General features: G+C 46.8%; 1 protein-coding gene across 1 annotated transcript in view; it reads left to right on the forward strand.

Annotated features, from left to right (window-relative positions):
- Nucleotides 1–18,795, forward strand: part of Bod1l1 (biorientation of chromosomes in cell division 1 like 1) — a 55,472-nt gene that overhangs the window by 18,202 nt on the left and 18,475 nt on the right. The window contains exons 10-17 of the mRNA XM_008826898.3: nt 516–588; nt 1,927–7,744; nt 9,515–9,579; nt 10,869–10,953; nt 13,859–13,902; nt 15,768–15,825; nt 17,553–17,623; nt 17,989–18,061. Of these exons, the coding sequence (XP_008825120.1) occupies nt 516–588; nt 1,927–7,744; nt 9,515–9,579; nt 10,869–10,953; nt 13,859–13,902; nt 15,768–15,825; nt 17,553–17,623; nt 17,989–18,061 (6,287 nt within the window). The remainder of the gene's footprint in view (nt 1–515; nt 589–1,926; nt 7,745–9,514; nt 9,580–10,868; nt 10,954–13,858; nt 13,903–15,767; nt 15,826–17,552; nt 17,624–17,988; nt 18,062–18,795) is intronic.

Consider the following 18,795-nt stretch of genomic DNA (forward strand, 5'->3'; position numbering starts at 1 on the left):
AGAAGGGGGTATTGGGTCTGCTAGAACTAGAGTTGCAGATGGTTGTGAGCTGCCACATGGGTGATGAGAACTGGTGAGCACTCTTAACCACTGAGCCCTTTCTTGGCCCCTCAAGTTATAATTCTGTAAGTTAATCAAAGACTTCGAGGTAAGAGAATTTATAGACCCTAATGAGAGGATTCCATTCTCAAATGTATTGTCGTGTCCTAGTCCTGTTGATCTGAATCAGAACAGGCTTTCCTGCATACATGCAAGATGGTGCTGCTTTCAAATGTATGTGTAGCACACACGGTGTTGATTATGTAGTGCAGTGGAAAATCTCGTCTTAGCTGTGTTTTCCTTCAGCAGAGCACTTCCCGCCGGATCTCAATTACCCTCCTGTGATTGAGAATAGAATTGTAGCAAGTCTCTAGTAATGCATTGAGTAGTATAGTAAAGAAAAGATGTTTTTCCAACTTTCTTGCGAGATTCTTACATTTAGACTGAAAGTTACTATTTGATTTATTCTCTCTTAGAAATGTTGATGAAAATTCCAAAAAGAAACAGCAATCAGAAGAGGACTCCAAAGAGGTCCTTAAAACAAGTGAGGTATGTCTTAGTGACAATGTCCTTTCACATGGCCTTTCATTAGATGCAGATTATTTAGTCCTTTGCAGTAAAACAATGTAATTTGGTACTTTTGATATTGAGTAAAAAACTCACTCTCACTCAGCATCTTAAAGCTGATCCTGTTTTGGCCTGGATTTCTCATTTTGGTGAGTTGATTGATAAGATTTTTTTCTGTTTCAGTAGTGATTACTTCTCTTCCTTACCTTCTTTCCTGTTTCTCATATGGAAATAACAGAATTTTCAATAATAATAATGTGAAGAAAAGAGCGAAACTAAAATCCCTCCATAACAACTATATGTATGTGCATATAGTTTTTTGAAGTAATCTGACAAATTTTTTTTTCTGATTTTGCTCACTTCATCTTACCTTATAAGCTTCCTAATTACTTAATGATTGACCAGTGCTATATTGAATGGATATATCATAATTTACTCAAGCACCAGTTTATATTTGACAATAAGGTTATATCCAAAATGTGTCTAAATTGTGAAAATATATGCAATGAATACATTTCTTCCCTGTGTTTGATTATTTTCTTGGGACAGACTTTGACTTTCATTGAGTTTAAGTCTTTATTTACAGAAACATATCCATAGTTCCATAGCTGAGCCATGGTAGAGAGTAGTAATTCATTAATCGTTATTCACCTTAATATACTCAGTGCCAAAACTGGGAGTAGAAGAAAGTGCAGAAGCTGTGCTGTTCTCTCCACGTCTTCTCCAGAATAAATGTATGTGCACATGCACACGTGTATACGTGTGCACGCTCATATATACGTTACTCTGAGTTACTATATACAGTTAGGATTTCATACACAGAGTATTATACAAATACTCTAAATTCATGTGGTCTCTATAAATGATTGGGTTCTGACTTGAGAAGTATAAAGTGTTAAGTCAGCATGTAGTTTTCATACTGAAAAGAACACTTAGCCTGTCCATTTGTCAGCTTGCATTTATTGAGGACAATTGGGCATGAGTGAGCTGTAGTGCTTTATAGAACTGAAGACCTAAAGGCATGGACAGCTCTCAGGTGATATCTACCTGCAGTATAGAGGGAAGAATGCTAGACGCAGAATCAAATCGTCTGGACTCGATTGGGTTCCACTGAGTTTCAACTCCTGATGCCTAGCACCTACTGCAGGAGCCAATTAAGTACCTCACACGGGCCAGGACGCACATATGAAGTACCTCACACGGGCCAGGACGCACATATGAAGTACCTCACGCGGGCCAGGACTCACATATTAAATGTACCCAAATATTAAATTTGAATCTAAAATATTTCTCGTATTTCACCCTTTGTTTTCTTAACAGCACTGCGAAAAAGAAAAGGCATCGTCCAAGGAGGCGAAGCATGCTCATGTCAAAGGCGAACCAAGTAAACCTGCCCGGAGACTTTCAGAGTCTTTGCATTCATCTGATGAAAACAAAAGTGAGTCCAAAGCAGAACGAGAGCATAAGAGGCGGACATCGACGCCTGTTGTGACGGAAGGGGCACAGGACGACACAGACACAAAAGACGGAAAAAGGCAAGCAGAACGCTCTGAGGTTAGCACAGAAGAACCCACAAAACAGAGAAGCACCCTTAAAAATGAAAGGTATCCAAAGAAAGATGACCCTGATGCTCCCCAGGGGAAAGGCGTACTCAAGAAAGAGGCAAAGCCTTCCAAGGAAAAGCCTGAGAAAGAGAAAACTCCGTCAGAAGAAAAACTATGTTCAAAACACAGATACAGAAGTGACAGTGTGCACAAGACAGGTGACGAGATGGAGCTTCACTCCTCTGAGAAAGCTTTAAAAATAGAGGAAAGCATTCAGAAGCCAAGTCAGCAGACCAAACCTGCTTCAGATGACAAGGCTGAACGTAAAAGTAAACACAGGAATGAGAGGAAATTATCAGTATTGGGTAAAGATGGAAGGCCAGTTTCTGAATATCTTATAAAAACAGAGGAGAATGTACGTAAAGAACACAGCAAGAAGGAGAAGCAGCCGTCGTCTGGAAAGCCTAAAGTAGATCACAGAGCACGAAGATCAAGTGATTCCAAAATTCAGAAGGATTTTCTAAGTTCCAAACAGCAGAGTATCACGGCACAGAAAAGAAGTGAAAGTTGTTCAGAAGACAAGAGTGAGGCTGATGTGACTGGTTTAGACAGCAGTTTAAAACCAGAAGAGGGCACTCATAAGGAAAGGCGAAGGACAAAGAGCCTGATGGAAGAGAAACCTGGGCTGAAGTCTAAATGGAAAGGGCACGGCAGACAGTTAAAGGCTGCTGAAGCAGAATTACAAGACAGTGTCTCGAGACAGGTGAGTGCTCCAAAGCCTGACAAGAAGAACACAGAAGAAAATGACCCAGAAAGGCAGCGCAAGGCCAAAGCCGAAGACAAATCAGAAGAAGCTGGCGGTGAGCCTGCACTGGAGAGTGCCGCTCCTTTGGCACACGGCGCACAGAAGGACTCTGGCCACAGAGCCAAGTTACCATGGGCAAAGGACAAGCATAAGAGTGATAAAGACTCGAGCGCCTCCAGACTGGAGAGAAAGTTCTCAGATGGGCACAGAAGTAGGAGCTTAAAGCACAGCGGTAAAGACACGAAAAAGAAGGAGGAAAGTAAGTCAGAGGACAAGGATGGTAAAGATGCTGACGGCAGTCATGAGAAGGCCAGAGGGAATGGCTCGGGCGTAGAGAAGAAAGTAAGTAGAAGGCTCTGTGAGCATCGAAGAGGGAGTGTGTCCCAAGAATCGGCCAGGGATGATAAATTAGCAGCCAGCCCCTCCGGTACCTCCAGTACTTCCTCCCTCCAGAGACCAAAAAAAAATGCCGAGACCACACCAGTCCCTGAACAAGAACTGATGGAAACTGATTCTGAGGCAGCTGTCGAGAGTGTATCTGAACTTTCTAAGGCCCAAGACAACAGCAGCTATAGTTCACAGCAAGACAGTGACACCGAGAACATTACAAAACAGAGAACTGCTGCCGAGGTGCCCAAGGACGAGCTCAAAACTTGCATGGTGGACTCAAAGCCGGTGGCTGTGAGCTCTAAATCAGGGCGTGCAATAGCAGTTACTAGTAATTCTGAAAAGCACACTGACCATAAAAGCACCCTGACCAAGAAAGTGCATACCCACAGTGCTGTGTCCAAACCAAGTCCTCGGGAGAAAGAGCCAGGGCAGCGTGGAGCTCAGGAAGTGAGTGTGGACCCTGAAGCCAGTCGGAGAGTGCTGTCTAGGGCCCTGCCAGAAAGTGATAGGCTTCCGAAGAATTTGAAAAGCACTGCCAGGGCCACTGAGGCGTGTGGCACTCCAGGAGAAACTATTCTTGAACATTCCTCAGACTTAGATGCCTCACCCTCCTTACGTTCAGCGACTCTCATACCTCAAAGAGAATCTCATGACTCAAATACCATTCCTGCCATTAACAGAGAAGCTGTTTTGGAAGGCGGCACACCCAGCACCTCCGTTGTGGGTGACTCTGATGTCCCTAACCAAAATTTGGCTGTTAAGAAATCAGAAGTCCACAGAACAAATGACAGCAAAGAAGGTAGCGACAGTCCCACAGTAAATACACCAGTGAAAGCAAGCACGGTTACCAAGAGGCCCGTTCCAGAACATAGCCAGGCCATGTCATTGGACACAGAGAGCAGACCAAGCATGCCTTTTGCTAGCAAGGCAACAGATGTAATGGTGGAAAATAAGGGCATTAGCACAGACAAGAGCTTCGTGGGCTCAGCCAAGAAAGAGAGTGATTTAAAGGCAGAGCCTGATTTGAAGCAGGACAGAATCGCAGCTGGTCACATGGTCGGCCTGAGTGCAGGAAAAGACCCTGAGGCAGTCAAACAGAAGCATGCCAGAGAGCCAGACAAACGCAAAGGACTGCCGGCTGACGTTGGAAGGAGGACAGAAAGCAACGAGGTGGACACCAGTGCTGGGCGGGATCCTGCCTCTGTGTCACCACAGAGGAATGGGAAGATGGACAGGGAGGCCACAGCACCTGACAGAGAAGACAAAACTTCTGTTGCTACTAGTACTGAAGGGAAGGACCAAGGCATGGCCTTCAACCCAGTGAAAGCTGGAGATGCCATCACCACTTCCTCCAAAACAGGAGAGAAGGGGCTGTCTTTGCCTTGCACCAGCATTGAAGCAGATGAAGGGTTCACAGTGGGTGCGTGCCCCAGAAACGAGCTCCTGCAGGTTGGGGCAGGAGCCAGAGAGTGCACTGTTTTTGCTGCAGCCGAAGAGGGTAGGGGTGTCGGTGTTGTCACAGAAGGGTTTGCTGAGAGTGAGACTTTGCTCACAAGCTCCAAGGAAGGAGAAAGTGCAGAGTGTGCTGTGGCCGAATCACAAGAGAGAGTAGTGGGCCCCGTGGCCCCGCAGACAGTGGACATCGATGCCAACATGAACAGCGTTGTGACGGAGGAAAAGGATGACGCTGTCACGAGTGCAGGCTCTGAGGAAAAGTGTGGTGGGTCTTCGAGCCCAGGTGAAGGGACAGGGACTTTGATTGGCGAAGTTGAAAGCGATGGAGCAGTTACTAGTGCTGGGACCGAGGTGAGAGCAGGGTCTGCCAGCAGTGACGATGTGGACGGGTGCCAAGGAACTCGGGCAGTTGGTCCTAAAAAAGAAACGGAAGGCACTGTGACATGTACGGGAGCAAAGGGACCGAGTGAGGCTTCCGTTTTCTGCTTGGTAACTGCGGCAGGCCCACAAGAGCAGCATGTGGTTACAGGTGCAGATGTGGTACAGGTGGGTGATGATACACCCCCAGAGACAAGTGCCAGCCAAGAAGGAGCCGGTTCTGGGAATGACAGTGCAGAAGGCGAGAGTGCGGTCACCAGCACAGGCATCACTGAGGAAGATGGCGACGGGCCAGCAAACTGCACCGGTTCAGAAGACAGCAGTGAAGGCTGTGCTATCAGCTCTGAAACAGAAGAAAACGGGGAGAGTGCAATGGACAGCACGGGGCTCAAAGATGGCCCGGATGTGCCCTTAGTGGCTGCGGGACCCTGTGACGACGAAGGCATTGTCACCAGCACAGGCGCCAAGGAAGAGGATGACGAGGGGGAGGGCGTTGTGACCAGTACTGGGAGAGGCACCGACAGTGGGCATGCATCAACGTGCACAGGGTTAGAAGAGACTGAAGGAATGTTGGTTTGTGAGAGTGCAGAAGGGGGTGCTCAGATTGGCCCTGCGCTGGAGCGTGTGGATGCTGAGGCGGGGGCAGCCATCGTGAATACAAACGAAAGAGATGTGGACAGTGTGAGCGGTGCAGACAAGGAGGCCAAAGACCCTGATATCTGCTCTAGTGCCAAAGGGCTCGTAGAAAGCAGTGTGACCAGTGCCTTCGCGGGGCGCGGGGAAGGAGGCGGCGAGGGTCCCATGACTAGTGCAGCTTCCGATCACACTGGTAGTCAGCTCTCCAGGAAGGAAGTGGCTGAAGATGCACCCATTTCCACTGGCGTGGTGGGGGGCAGTTACGATGTCCTTGTGTCTGGTGCCATCCCAGAATGTGAAGTTGGCCACACAGCACCCAGTGAAAAAGACGAAGGCATCATCACCTGTGTGGACAGTGACGGGTGCAGTGGCCTTTTGGCCAGCACGGCTGGGTCTGACGTTTCCCAGAAAGACAGTGTAGCTGGCGCTAAAAGTCAGGGCGGTGGGCTGATGATTTCGACCAGCACACGTGGTCCGGCGCGCACCGTCGTAGCCGTGCAAGAAGGGCACGCGACAGGTGCCGGGGCGACCGTGGAAGGGTTCGAGGCCCCCATGCCCAGTGCCGTGTCAGGGGGCGAGGGCCGCCTCACGGCCAGCAGGAGCGAGGACAAGGATGAGTGTGCCATGATCTCCACGAGCATCCGCGAGGAGCTCCAGGGGCCCATGTCCAGTGCGCTGCCCGTGGGTGCCGAGCGGCAGGCAGCCGCAGCCGGGGAGAGCACCGCGGCGCTGGGCTCGGTGAGCATCGAGGACTCCGAGGTGCCGACACCAAGTGCTCCCGCCGGAGCTGAAAGTCCTCTTGCCTCGACCAGCAAGGAGGAAAAGGATGAGTGTGCGCTCATCTCCACCAGCGTGGCGGAGGAGTGTGAGGCCTCCGTGTCCGGTGCCAGCGACAACGTGCCGTCCTTGGCGGACGGGAGTGCCGTCATCTCGACAAGCTCGGGGGAGGACTGCGAGGGCCCGGTGTCCAGTGCCGCCCCCCGGGAGGCAGCCTGCCCCTCGGTCACCGTGGTGGAGGAGCCCGGCGACGCCGCCATGATTTCCACGAGCACCTCTGAGGGACGGGAGGCAGCCATGGTTGGGACCGTCCCGGCAGATGAAGACCAGGCGGCGAGAGCGGAGGACGTGAGTGACGCCGCCATCATCTCCACCAGCACCGCGGCCTGCGTGCCTCTGGGCCGGGGCAGACGCGAGGCGCTCCTGGCTGGAAGCGGAAGCCTCTCGGAGACGCGGAGCGTGTGCGAGCTACCCATGCCCAGCCTCGTGGCCGAGCGTCTCTGCCGGTGCCCAGTGGCGGTCCCGGGAGGCAAACGAGCATGGCCCCTGCCGGCTGTGAGCGCTACGGAAGGGCGGGACGGGCTGCCAGCCAGCGAGCCTTCTGCGGGGCAAGGCCAGCCGGGCGCTGCGCGCACCAAAGACGAGGACGGGCGGGACCCCGGCCAAGGCCCCGGGGCACAAGCCGGATCCTGTAGCTCCGTTCAGGGGGACAACAGAAGCCCAGAGACGGGAGCGCCGGGTGGTTGTTGGGCGGGAAGGGGCTCCAAGAGCCTGGGAGGCGCGGGACCGAGTGCAGAGGCCCTCTCTGGCAGCGTCCCCGGTCTGGCAGCAGTCAGCGCCAGCCCAGACGCCGCGGGGCAGAACTCTGTCCCTTCTGACTGGCAGGGGCCCGAGGACAGCTTGAAGACAACCAAACGTACCGCAGGCCAAGAATCAAAACCGGCTCCTTCCCACGCGGCAGCCCTTGCAGCTGCCTGCCCCTTAGCTCCATCTGCTCCCGAGGGGGAGGCCGCCCTGACTTCCCAGAGCCATCATGGCAGCGCCTGGACCGATGAAGCTGAGAAAAGAGGACCCGCTGCTGGTGCCCAGAAGTCATCCCCCAGGGAGACAGACCTTGATGCCCCTGTCGCTGAGGAAAGCACGTGCAACACAGGTGACAGTCGGTTTATAGTTATTTTCTTTTTGTTCTATGTGTATGAGTGTATTACTTGCATGTATGTAAGTGCACCCGAGTCCTACACTGCCCATGGAGGTCAGAGGGTGGCACTGGATTCCCCTGGAACTAGAGTTCCATGGTTGTTGGCCACCATGTGGGTGCTGGGAATCAAACCTGGGTCCTCAACCAGAGCAGCTGGTGTTCCTAACCGCTGAGCCATCTCTCCAGCCCCATAACTGTTTTTCTTAACACTGATTTTATAACAGCTCCTACAGGATGATCTTCCAAAAGGTGATTTTGGTTCCAGAATGACAATATACACTTTTCCCTTCAGTGTTTAAAATAACTCATCAAACTTGAAGGTTGACCTTCTCTGAAAGATACTGTATTTTAAAATTTGAAGCTAGACCATTTTTATGTGGCACTATAGAAAAGGCAGGAGTTGTGAGAAGGCGCCTGGCTGAATCCTCATGACTGGGAAGCTTCTCAACTCCTTGACCTCTAGATTTCTTGTGCTTGGTTGGTCGGTCCATCAGTTGGTTTGATTTGGTTTACATTGTCCTGGGAGGTGAAGTAAGGGCCTCTCACATGCCCCACCACTGAGCTACACTTCCATCCACTGTTACTGTTTTAACTGAATTTTCTGTTCAAGTAAATTTTCTGTTCAGAGTTAGTTTCTGGACTAGACAATGTTTGAGGGTTGGAGGGCTGTTCCTTCTTGACAGATTTCAGAGTGTGGGTCTGGTAGAAACTGAGAATGCCTTTCAAACGTAGCATTTCAGTCATCACTGATTCAGATACTCTGTAGAAGTCCGGCTGTACTAGGCTGTGGCCCATGCAGGGATAAGTGGAGAGAGCAGGTGCCGTGTCCGAGAGCAGTGTGGCAGTGATGCAGCTCTAACAGGTACTGAGGCGAGGCGGGAGCAGCACACCAAGGCCTCGGAGCCCCTGAGCTAGACTTAGAGGGTCTGTGGACCTTGATTCTTCTCCATTCTAGCTGTGCACACTGTGGCATCCTGAACATGTAAACGAACCAAACCTTCCTGACACCTAGCCTAGCCTCAGAAATGAGGCCAGTAGAGGTAGGCCTGTTCGTTACAGGTACTTAGACAAGGCATTCGAAAGTATTCTCAGAGTTGAAATAGCTAAATATTCCTACAGCGTTTAGCCTAGAGTAAGTTGGATGCTCAGGTAGCCCTTATGACCCAGCCTTTCCTGCAGTCTCTTACTGCCCCCTCCCATTTTCTTCCCCCCGGAAGAGCAAAAGTAGAGGGGTTCTTAACAAGAAAGAAGCTTGCAGTTTCTTGGGGAAAAGAAGGCTTTTCTTTGTCGGTTTGTGTGTGAGGCAGATGAGGGAACTGAAGAAGCTACCAGCTGCAGCCGGTGCACAAGACTCCACCCGAGAGAGTGCTACCTCTTCAAGTCCTCCTCGGTTGTTAAATTTTATGTTCAATTTCACTGTCAGGAAGTAAAGTGGGTCTATGTATAAATCACCGTCTTTATTATTTATCTCAGTGACTCAGAATATGTACACATGTATTTGTAGGGACAAACTTGATGGTACTAACTTCAGAACAACACTAAGAAGTAAGATGTCTCCATATCCTTGCTTCTGGTTCCTTTCACACAACCTGCTCCTTTGTATAGTTTTTGCACTTCCAGTGAAATAAGTCATGGTCTGGGCCAGCAGGGACATGCCACTTCTTTTTCATGTGAGATATCTTTGCATTTGGATTCTTACATTATGTTGATCTTTGAATTTCATAGGCAGTGAGGAGTCGTCAGCAAAGGTTATGGGAGAATCGGAATTGTCAGCCAACCTGAAAATTGAGGTATGACCGGTAATTCAGTAATGCCCACCTGTTACTGGCATATGCTGTTCACATGTGCGCGATGCACATGCACGCACGTGTACCTCTGGCACTTAGTATTGTTAATGTCATACGCTGTAGGATACAAAAGCTAAGGACTTCATCAAGGTCAGTAAACAAGTCCATCATCAATTCCATCTCTTCAAGGCAGGAGCAGAATCACCTTCAGTTTCTCTGTCACCCAAGTTTAATCTGTTGCCCTTTCTTGTGGGTTCCATTTCCAGAGCAGAGCAGGAATCCGTGCATTTCTATTTCTATAGTGACCACCCTCCCCTAAGCCTCTGCTTCCATGACTTTCTGTTAGACGTCAGTTCTCCTGAGCCCTTCTGTGATTCACACAATTGTGCAGGCTCTTTAAAAACAAAAATTAGAACCTAGCATTGCTGTTTAAAATTTTCCATGGGGGCTAGAGAGATGGCTCAGCGGTTAAGAGCACTGGCTACTCTTGCAGAGGACCCAGGCTCAATTCCCAGCACCCACATGGCAGCTAACAACCGTACCTAACTCCAGTTCCAGGGAATCTGAAACCCTCTTCTGATTTCCATGGGCATTACACAACATGGGTGCACATATATACATGCAGGCATTGCATTCATACACATAAAATAAGATAATAAAATATTTTAAAATTTTCCATACTTCATATTTAGCATAAAATCACTCTTGTTTTTATTGTGGTCTATACCATGTGCAAGGTAGACTCTACATCCTATTTTCAGCCTGATTCCATGGCACCCTCAATCTGTATGTGACTTGGTTGCCGTGAAGGGGTGGGGGACTTACCAACAGCGTAGAGAGAATCCTCTTGAAAAGAACAGATGAGGTTTGCAGAAGGATGTTGGGGTCAGATTCTGAAGGTGGAGTGGGTGTTTATCAAACAGAAAGGAAACCTCAGCGGAGGGAGCATATGCTCTAGACTGGGGAGGACAGGTGCTGCCCATGCTCCAGGCTCCTAGCTGTGAGACTCAAGTCTGGCAGGGAGGAGGGACCAATCCAAAGGGCCCTGTCTGCTGTGCTAAGATAGTCTTACCTTTTGCAGTAGAGAACCATTGATAGTGAAGTGTGAGATTAGACTGATTTTTCTTATTTTTAAAGATTAGCATACTTATTTTTCAATTTCACATGAAAATACATTTTTGTGTTGTTTCAAGGTGTTGGGTGGTTTTGTCCAGTTCACTGGAGCTGGCAGCTAGTCTTACTCCCTGGTAAAATCCTCAGGTAATTTATTTTTATGGTGCTTTGGATTTTAGACATTTGTGCCTTCAGAGAGGGGTAAAAATCATGAAGTTGCAGCGGCACCCAGAAGCCCCTGCTTTGAAAGGCCGAGAACAACGGGTAAGCGCCTCTACCATTGCTCATGTTGTTTGTTCCCTGCATATATGTTTATCTTTCACCACGGCATAAAGTTAGTCACTGATTTATAATAAAACACTGTCAAACAGAATGAATTTGCCTCTCACTGTTTAAAATAGCTTGAAGGGAATTCTTTATTCTTTCCCTTTTTAAAGGCTTTTTTTTTTTTATTTTTAATTTTATGTATATTAGGGAATGGGTGCAGGTGCCTGCAGAAGCCAAAGGCAGCAGGTCCCCTGGAGCTGGAGTTACAGGCAGTCATGGACCTCCTCTGTGGGCACTGGGAACGGAACTCTGGTCCTCTGCAAAAGCAGTATGCACTCTTAACTACTTAACCATCTCAGCTCCGTATGCTTTCATTAACAAATACTTTTTCTCTTTCTGCTTTATACAGGGTAACTGATTAAATCCTACATCTCCAAATAATAACAGAAAGGAAATTGTTTGGGGCAAGTGCTTGCTCCTGTGTTTCCCATGCCCCTTCAGCCCTGTAGGGTCTGCAGCTCATTCCTAGAGAGTGGTCGTTTCCCCACCAGACCCCCTTGGTCCTGGCCCTAGAACTCTGATTTTTGTACCAATGGCTGCAGCAAACTCTCCCAACTGTGCAGTATTCAGTGTTGTTGGCTACAAACAACAAAGCTTTTAGGGGAAAACCTAAGACTCAGAAAGGATTAGGCAGGCGCTCTCAAACACTTCAGTCTCGAGACTACTGTACACTCTGAACACTTATGGAGGACCCCAGAGAACTTTATTGCACAGATGATACCTGTTGACATTAGCCAGAGAAGAAACTAAGCTTGAAGAATATGATGATAAATACTAGTTCAGTGTAATTATAAGTCGGTGTAAATAACTATAAGTTAACTTAAATAACTTCTGTAGACTGTCTCACATTTTTGCAACTCTCCTTAAATACTACGTACTGTAAAGCAGGTTGCTCCTTTCTGCTCCATGGTCGCTCTGTTGCTATTTGCTTTGATCGAAGTTTAAGAACAAAACCCACCATAGATTTACAGTTAGCTTTGTTTGGATTGGTGCTAGAATTAAACCCAGGGCCCCATATTTGCTAGGAAAGTTCTCTACAACTGAACTACATTTCCAGCCACTATGTTTGGCTTTTAGGAGACTTCTCAGTTAGCTGTAGATACAGTTATAGGTATGTAGTCAGTTAAAACTCTTTAATACGCTCCTGACCTCATGATAAACAACATCTTATTAACAGTAATATGCCTTAGTTTCCTGTCTTGTTGCTGTGGTAAAATGCCTGACAAACGCCACTTAAGGAAGAAGGGTTCTGGAGAGACCATCCGTCATGATGGGCAGACCTCCAGTCCCAGGGGATCCAACAGCCTCTTCTAACCTCTGCAGGCATTGCACAACATGGATGCACTTACCTACATGCAGGCAATACACGCATACACATAAAATAAAAATAATAAATAAATTATGACCAAATTTAAGTCCATTCTGTTCTCCTCCCTTTCTCCTCCCTCCCTTCCTCTCTTTCTTCTCTCTCTCTTCTTGTCTTCTCCCTCTCTCCTCCCCATTCCCTTTCTCACTCCCTCTCCCTTCTCTCTTCTCTCCCTCTCTCCAGTGTTGAATTATCATGCAAGTCAGGACAGTCAGGGTCATTTGGATGACACATAACTTAAAACCTTCAAACGATTTCTTTAAGGAACTTTATCAGCTCAGAGAACTGAAAACACAGGCAGGGCATGGTCCGAGAACGTGCTGCTATCCCCATGAACACATCTGGTAGAATCTGTTTCTTGTTTTCTATCTCATCCTCCTACAGAGACCATTTCTGTGTCAGTTGTAGCCTCTAGAAGCATGGCCTTGACCTATTTCAGACCAGGATCTACAGAATGTAGCTTGCTGGTGCACTTGGATCAAGTGTTCCATTCCTAGAACTGCAGTGTTAGAGACTGCTGCCTGGGTTCTCATGGGAAATGCTAGGAAAGCAGCTTGATTGATGCCTAGCGTAATTAAGTCAGCTCTTTAAACCAGTCTCCTGACATATCAGTAAGCCAAGCACCTTGAGACCCAAGGTGTGCTGAGGAGTAAGGCACAGTGATAGTGGATCATTCCAATGAAGGAATGGCAGGTAAACTCCATCCATGACTACTGCCAGGCCGTGACTGGGGATCTTAGCAGAATCATCGGAAATGGTCTTAGGAGCCCCTTAAGCAGAGATTCACCCAGTCCTGCACCACTCCAAGATTGCTAAGGCCTTCACACTGAAGCTAGGTCATCCGAAATGTGAACAGATAGATTAGTTAAAATGACTGCGGATGTTTCAATAGCATATACTGTTCATTGTCAAGAAGGTAATATTTTTGCATTCTCAGGTCTTTTGTTCCCATGGTTATATTTTAGACTGTTTTACTTTGTTTAGGTACAGTTCAATAAGAGATCTATTTACATAAAAGAAAGCTGTTTAAAAGAAAAATGTGTTTTCTGTCATTGTTGAGTAGAAACAGTAAACCTTTACTTCAAGTTCTGAAGAATTATAAACAGACCATTACTGTTGAGGGGAATAGGATCTAACCTTCATTTGATAGTATTTTAAATGAACCAGTGTTTTAGAGCAGCGTCAACAAGTAATATGAAGGTCTTAAACCTCTTCCTAGGCTTCAGACTATTGCAGTAGTTAAATCCCTGTAAGACTCTACAGACACAGACATTGTTGTGAGAATGCGGTGTTCCATTCCGGTGTTTCCGGAAGTAGACAAAACACAGGTTGTAGAGAACAATTGGTCAGTTTTATGACTCACAGATGTCAGTCACCTGACATAGGCTTGTCTGACTGCTCTGAAAATCCTTACATATCTTGCTCTACGTTTCAAAAACAATCATTTCCTCATGTCTCATTCTTGTTTTCAAACAGCTGAACCACAAAAGGGGGCTTCATTAGTGAGCGAATCGCTAACTGTAAGTACCTAGAGTTGATTCTGATTCGTGTGTGTGGGTGCTACTGTGCATTGCTTTAGAGTCAGGAGGCCCTTGGGTCCTGTGTTCCCTACCTGAGTTCAGCACGCTGACAGCGGTGTTTACTTATACTTTTCCATATTCTCTGACATCCCAAGATCAAGAACTCAGCTTTCTGTTTTTATGTCATAGAATTCCATGTTCAGTTGATGTACGAGTTACTTTTCTGTTGCTGTGATAAAACACCATGACCAGGGAACTTATAGAAGGAAGAGTTTATTTAGGTTACAGCCCCAGAGTCCATCATGGCCGAGAGGCATGGTGGCAGGATGTGGCCAGAGCAAAAGGAGGAGTACTCACATCTTTAAGCAGACACAAGAAGCGGAGAGCGACTTGAAATCTGGCAAAGCTTAAGAACTCTCACAGCCCACCCCTAGTGATGCACTTCCTTAAGCAAGGCCATACTTCTAAAACCTCCCAAATCAGCGCCACTAACTGGAGACAATGCCCCATGCTTGGCACCGATGGGGGACATTCATACAGAGCACCACAGTTGTAATGTTTTAAATTGCCCTGACACATAGACAAAATTGTTTTGTTTTGTTTTTTGTGGTCTCTTTTTGAGACAGGGTCTCCCCGTAGCCCCAGCTGGCCTGGAACTCATATGTAGACCAGGGTGGCCGTGAACTCACAGAGATCCTCCTGCCTCTGCCTCCCAAGTGCCTGGGATCAAAGACATGCGCCACCACACCCGGCTGCAAAATAGTTTTTAGTTTGAGAATTAAGGTTCACTTTCTGCTTGTGGAAAATTTGTCTGGAGATACTGAACTGTAAATGTAATATATCCATTTATCCCAGGTGTGGTTCTCATGACCCCTTTGAATCCCTTGAAAGAGCATTTTTTTTGTTTGTTTTGTTTTGCCTCTGGATTTATAGGGAACCTAGGCACGGCTGAGCTCTTTGTAAAATATCTGCAGTTGCAGTCAGCCATTCTCCTCTGCCCCAGAGGAAACAAAGGAGCTTTGCTTATGACCAGGCTCTGGCCTCAGAGTCCTCCCCTCATCTCATTAAGCGACCCGTCTCTGTACCTAGGACTCATACAAAATATGTTGGGAAGAAGGGCCCCCTCCCCAATGTGGGTCAGGTTTGCCCTCCCAGGCTGCCAGAGATCCTCTGAGGGGCTGCACCTACAGAGGCCGGCAGGGTGTGCTCCCTCCTCGTTCGCCCTACGTCCCCAGCAGTGCCTTGTTCCCAGCCAAGTAGGACCTCCAGATAGAGAGTACCCTAGCTGGCCTTGTAAAGTCGTGTAAGCTATTTTCAGACTTTGCTCTTAGTTTAAAATAAAGTAGGACTGATAAAACTTGCCAAATAGGTGGTTTTATACTAAAAATACTTCAGAGTTTTGGGTGGGGCTTGCTGTTGTTGGGAATTTTTTGAGTTTTTTGAGAGCAGGGTCCTGCTGTGTGACCTGGTGCTTCCTGAGCTCCAGCTTGAAGCCACCCTTCTTCAGCTCCCTGCTGCTCAAACTGCAGAGTCGAGCTCGGAGTTTGAAAAAACCCATGACAGCTCTTTGAATGGAAGAAAATTCGTAGAATTTGAGATTTGTTTTTTCTTTCTTATTTTGCTTTTTCTAAAACCATTTTAAAGACAAGGAGAATAAACACGGTGGTATAATAACTTACTAAGCTAGAACTTTTTCACAAGGAAGAGGCCCTGTACTCTTGAACTTCTGGGTAAACTGAAAAGAACACGCACCCCAGTTCCTGACAGCATTTGTATAAACAGCCAGATTATGTAAATTCCTTTTTTCCCCTGCCTTTAAGCTTTATGTGAGACTGTTCATCAATAACCCTTTATTGTACATTTAGGTTGAAAACTCAGACTCAAGAATGAATGAAGTTCATTATGAATCTCATAACAAAGGAGGTAAGTTAATGAACTTCATAATAATTTGAGTATTAATTACCATTTGTTGTGGGTCTGCTATGTGCTGTGCTCTGAACGATTTACTTCACAAATTTTCTCTTTGAGTTTCTGTAGTCCAGGAGAGTCAGTGTTAACATCACGTTCGTAGCTAAGCAGGTCACCTTAGAGAAGTCGAGTAACCCGGCTGCACAGCGGAGGCGGTACCCTGTCTTCAACGGCTACTAGAACCTAGCTAGCAGCTCCAGCGCTAGTCGGTGGAGGTCAGTCAGCGCTGACGCTGACACGAAATGACAGTTTCCTATGCTTTGCACCATAGGAATGTAAAACCTTGGGCCGCACAGCCAGCTGTGCATTTGCGAACTTCTGGCAGACTCATTATGACAACAGAGCAGAAAACTCAGGTTTACCTGGGTCAGGCCTCCTTGCACACGAGCTTTGCAAGCCACCAACTCCAAAGAGAGTTCTGTTCCCAACCAGCTTATAGAATTTGGTTGGTTTCTATAATTGTTTTGCTTCTCTAATCCAAGAATGGAGAAAGCAGATCTCTGCCTCATGTTCTGGTGTTTAATGTAGTACATCACATTTTAAACAGTAATACAGTGGTGATGCTGATGGACACTCGGGGGCCTGTTTAATCTTAAAAGTCAGCCGGTTGGCTTTACTCTGTTAAAATGTTACAAATATAAGAAATCCTCTAATGCTTCTTCCTAGTCAGGATCTCTTTCTCTTTTTTCCCACTCCAAAGGGAACCACTATTCTGCATTTACTGGGTATGCTTTGGTTTCATAAGGTGCACATAGCTTATGTCCCCTGCTGTAGATGAATGGTAATTCTGTTTTATAGAGCCTCGCCACCATATTTGCTTCCTGCAGTAGGTTCTGAGAGTTGCATCTTGTTGATTCTGCAGAAGCCTAGTAGGTTTATCTTATGGCTAGTTCTCCATTGCGTGAATATGCCACAGTTATTTTTTGCTTCTGTTCCTGGTGGACAATTAGATTTTTTGCAACTTTTCTAATTACAAAGAGTATGACTTTGCGTGTTCCAATCCCTGTTTCCAAGAGCATAAGCAGCGGTGTCCAGTGTCTAGTATAGAACTGCTCCATGTCAGCATCTCTTCAGTGTTGCTGAAGGCCAGCTTGTCTTTAGGTGTCACACTTGTCACTCCACACCTTTATATTGTGTCTGGTCTCGCTAGAGTAGTGAATGTCTCCTGCGGTGCTGTGATGCAGTATTTCATCGGGGTGTTTTGTTTTGTTTTGTTTTTGAGACAGGGTTTCACTATATAGTTCTAGCCGTCCTGAACTCTTTGTGTAGACCAGGCTGGCCTCAACCTCATAGAGCTCTGCCTACCTCTGCCTCCTGAGTGCTGGGATTAAATTATGTACACCATCACACCCAGTTTTCATTGGGGTATTTTGGACACTTCTTAATACTGTTTTGCTGCACATGCTGAAGGGGAGAGGCCTTGAAGTCTGTTGGGTAGAATTTACTTTTTTGACCCTGACATGTTACCTTCTTCCTTGAGCCTCACATTTTACAATGACAAAAAGTGACAGCACTGTGGGGAGGGTCCCATCAGATGTCATCTGTGAACTGTTGACTACAGAGCCCAGTGTGTGGAACTGGCACTCAGAGAAATTGCTAAATCATTTCTCGTTACTACCTGTATACACTCAAATATTTTATTAAAATATCTAAGATGATTTTTTGTTGTATTTACTACTCAGAACTACTCGGTGGTAAAAAACAGAGCATGGGAGCCGTGAGCGGTCACAGTGTTGAAGCAGCTCCGAAAGAGGTGCGTTTCTAGCAAACTCAGGCATTCCATGTGTTGTATGCAGTGTTCCCACCTGGGTGTGAAGAGAGGTGTTAGAAAGTCCTACTTTCTGTAAATTGAGTGGCTATATATACCTGTTTGCACTGTTGCAGTGTGTGGGTCATTAGCAGGTCCTAGGCTATTTTGAAGTGTCCTGTCCTGCAGTCAAAAAGTACTGTTCTGTGCTACCTTTCATCAAGCATTCCTAGTTTCATCCCAATGCAGGTACCAGCATTGTGACTCTAGGTTTACATGTAGGTGTCTGCTTAGGCTAAACGGTAGAAGCTTAAGCTTTAGTCAACTGATTCGGGTTCTGTTGCCCTTAATACAGTCCTTGTTAATTCCAGGTTGAAGAGGAAGAAAGGCTTATGCTGAGAAGAAAAGGAAAGAAGCATTACCCCTCCTCAGAAGACGAACTGGGTATTTATGTTTCTATTTAGATGCCTTTGAAAAACCATATTATTTATATTCCAAAAAAGTGGGGCAGCAACAGAGAACTGAACAGAGCAACTGTTCACTGCATAATTTGTGAGACTAATTTGAGAGACCAGTAGGAGAGACTTGATCCAAAACTTGAACTTTTCATTTCCTGCAGAAAACTCAACCCCTGGACATCTCACAAAGCTCTGTGATGTGGGCCTGTTCCTGAGCCCAGTGACACTGAGTTGTCTGCTCTGTACTGGGGCAGATGCCCTGAGCTAGTGAAGCCGAGGTGTGTGAGCTACACCTCTGCCGCCTCCTGCTGCTGTGCCTGTCCCATGGCCAGACGATGGAACTTCCCACACTGGTGGGCATGTTCCTGTTTATTTGTTGGTATATAGCTACTAGGTACTAGTCTGCTGGTGATTAAAGAAAAACTTTTAGTTTATTAGTTACTATAGACTACAGTAATAATCTAAATATATAACGGCACTGTACCATAGACGTTCCTCTCTTGATGCTGAGCCTGATGGTATGGGCCTGTAATTTCAGCTCCTTGGGAGACTAAGGCAGAAGAATGTAAGCTCCAGGCTTATCTGGGCTACTGAGTAAGACTGAAGTTTTAATTTTAAAATTTAATTGCCGCATGTTGCTAATGACTATCATATTACTGAGTGTGGTCCTCTTTAATACCTGATGGAAAATAGAAATTCAATAAATACTTAATGAACTGA

This window comes from Nannospalax galili, unplaced genomic scaffold, assembly GCF_000622305.1.
Source record: "Nannospalax galili isolate Female #2095 unplaced genomic scaffold, S.galili_v1.0 scaffold271, whole genome shotgun sequence".
Lineage (NCBI taxonomy): Eukaryota > Metazoa > Chordata > Mammalia > Rodentia > Spalacidae > Nannospalax > Nannospalax galili.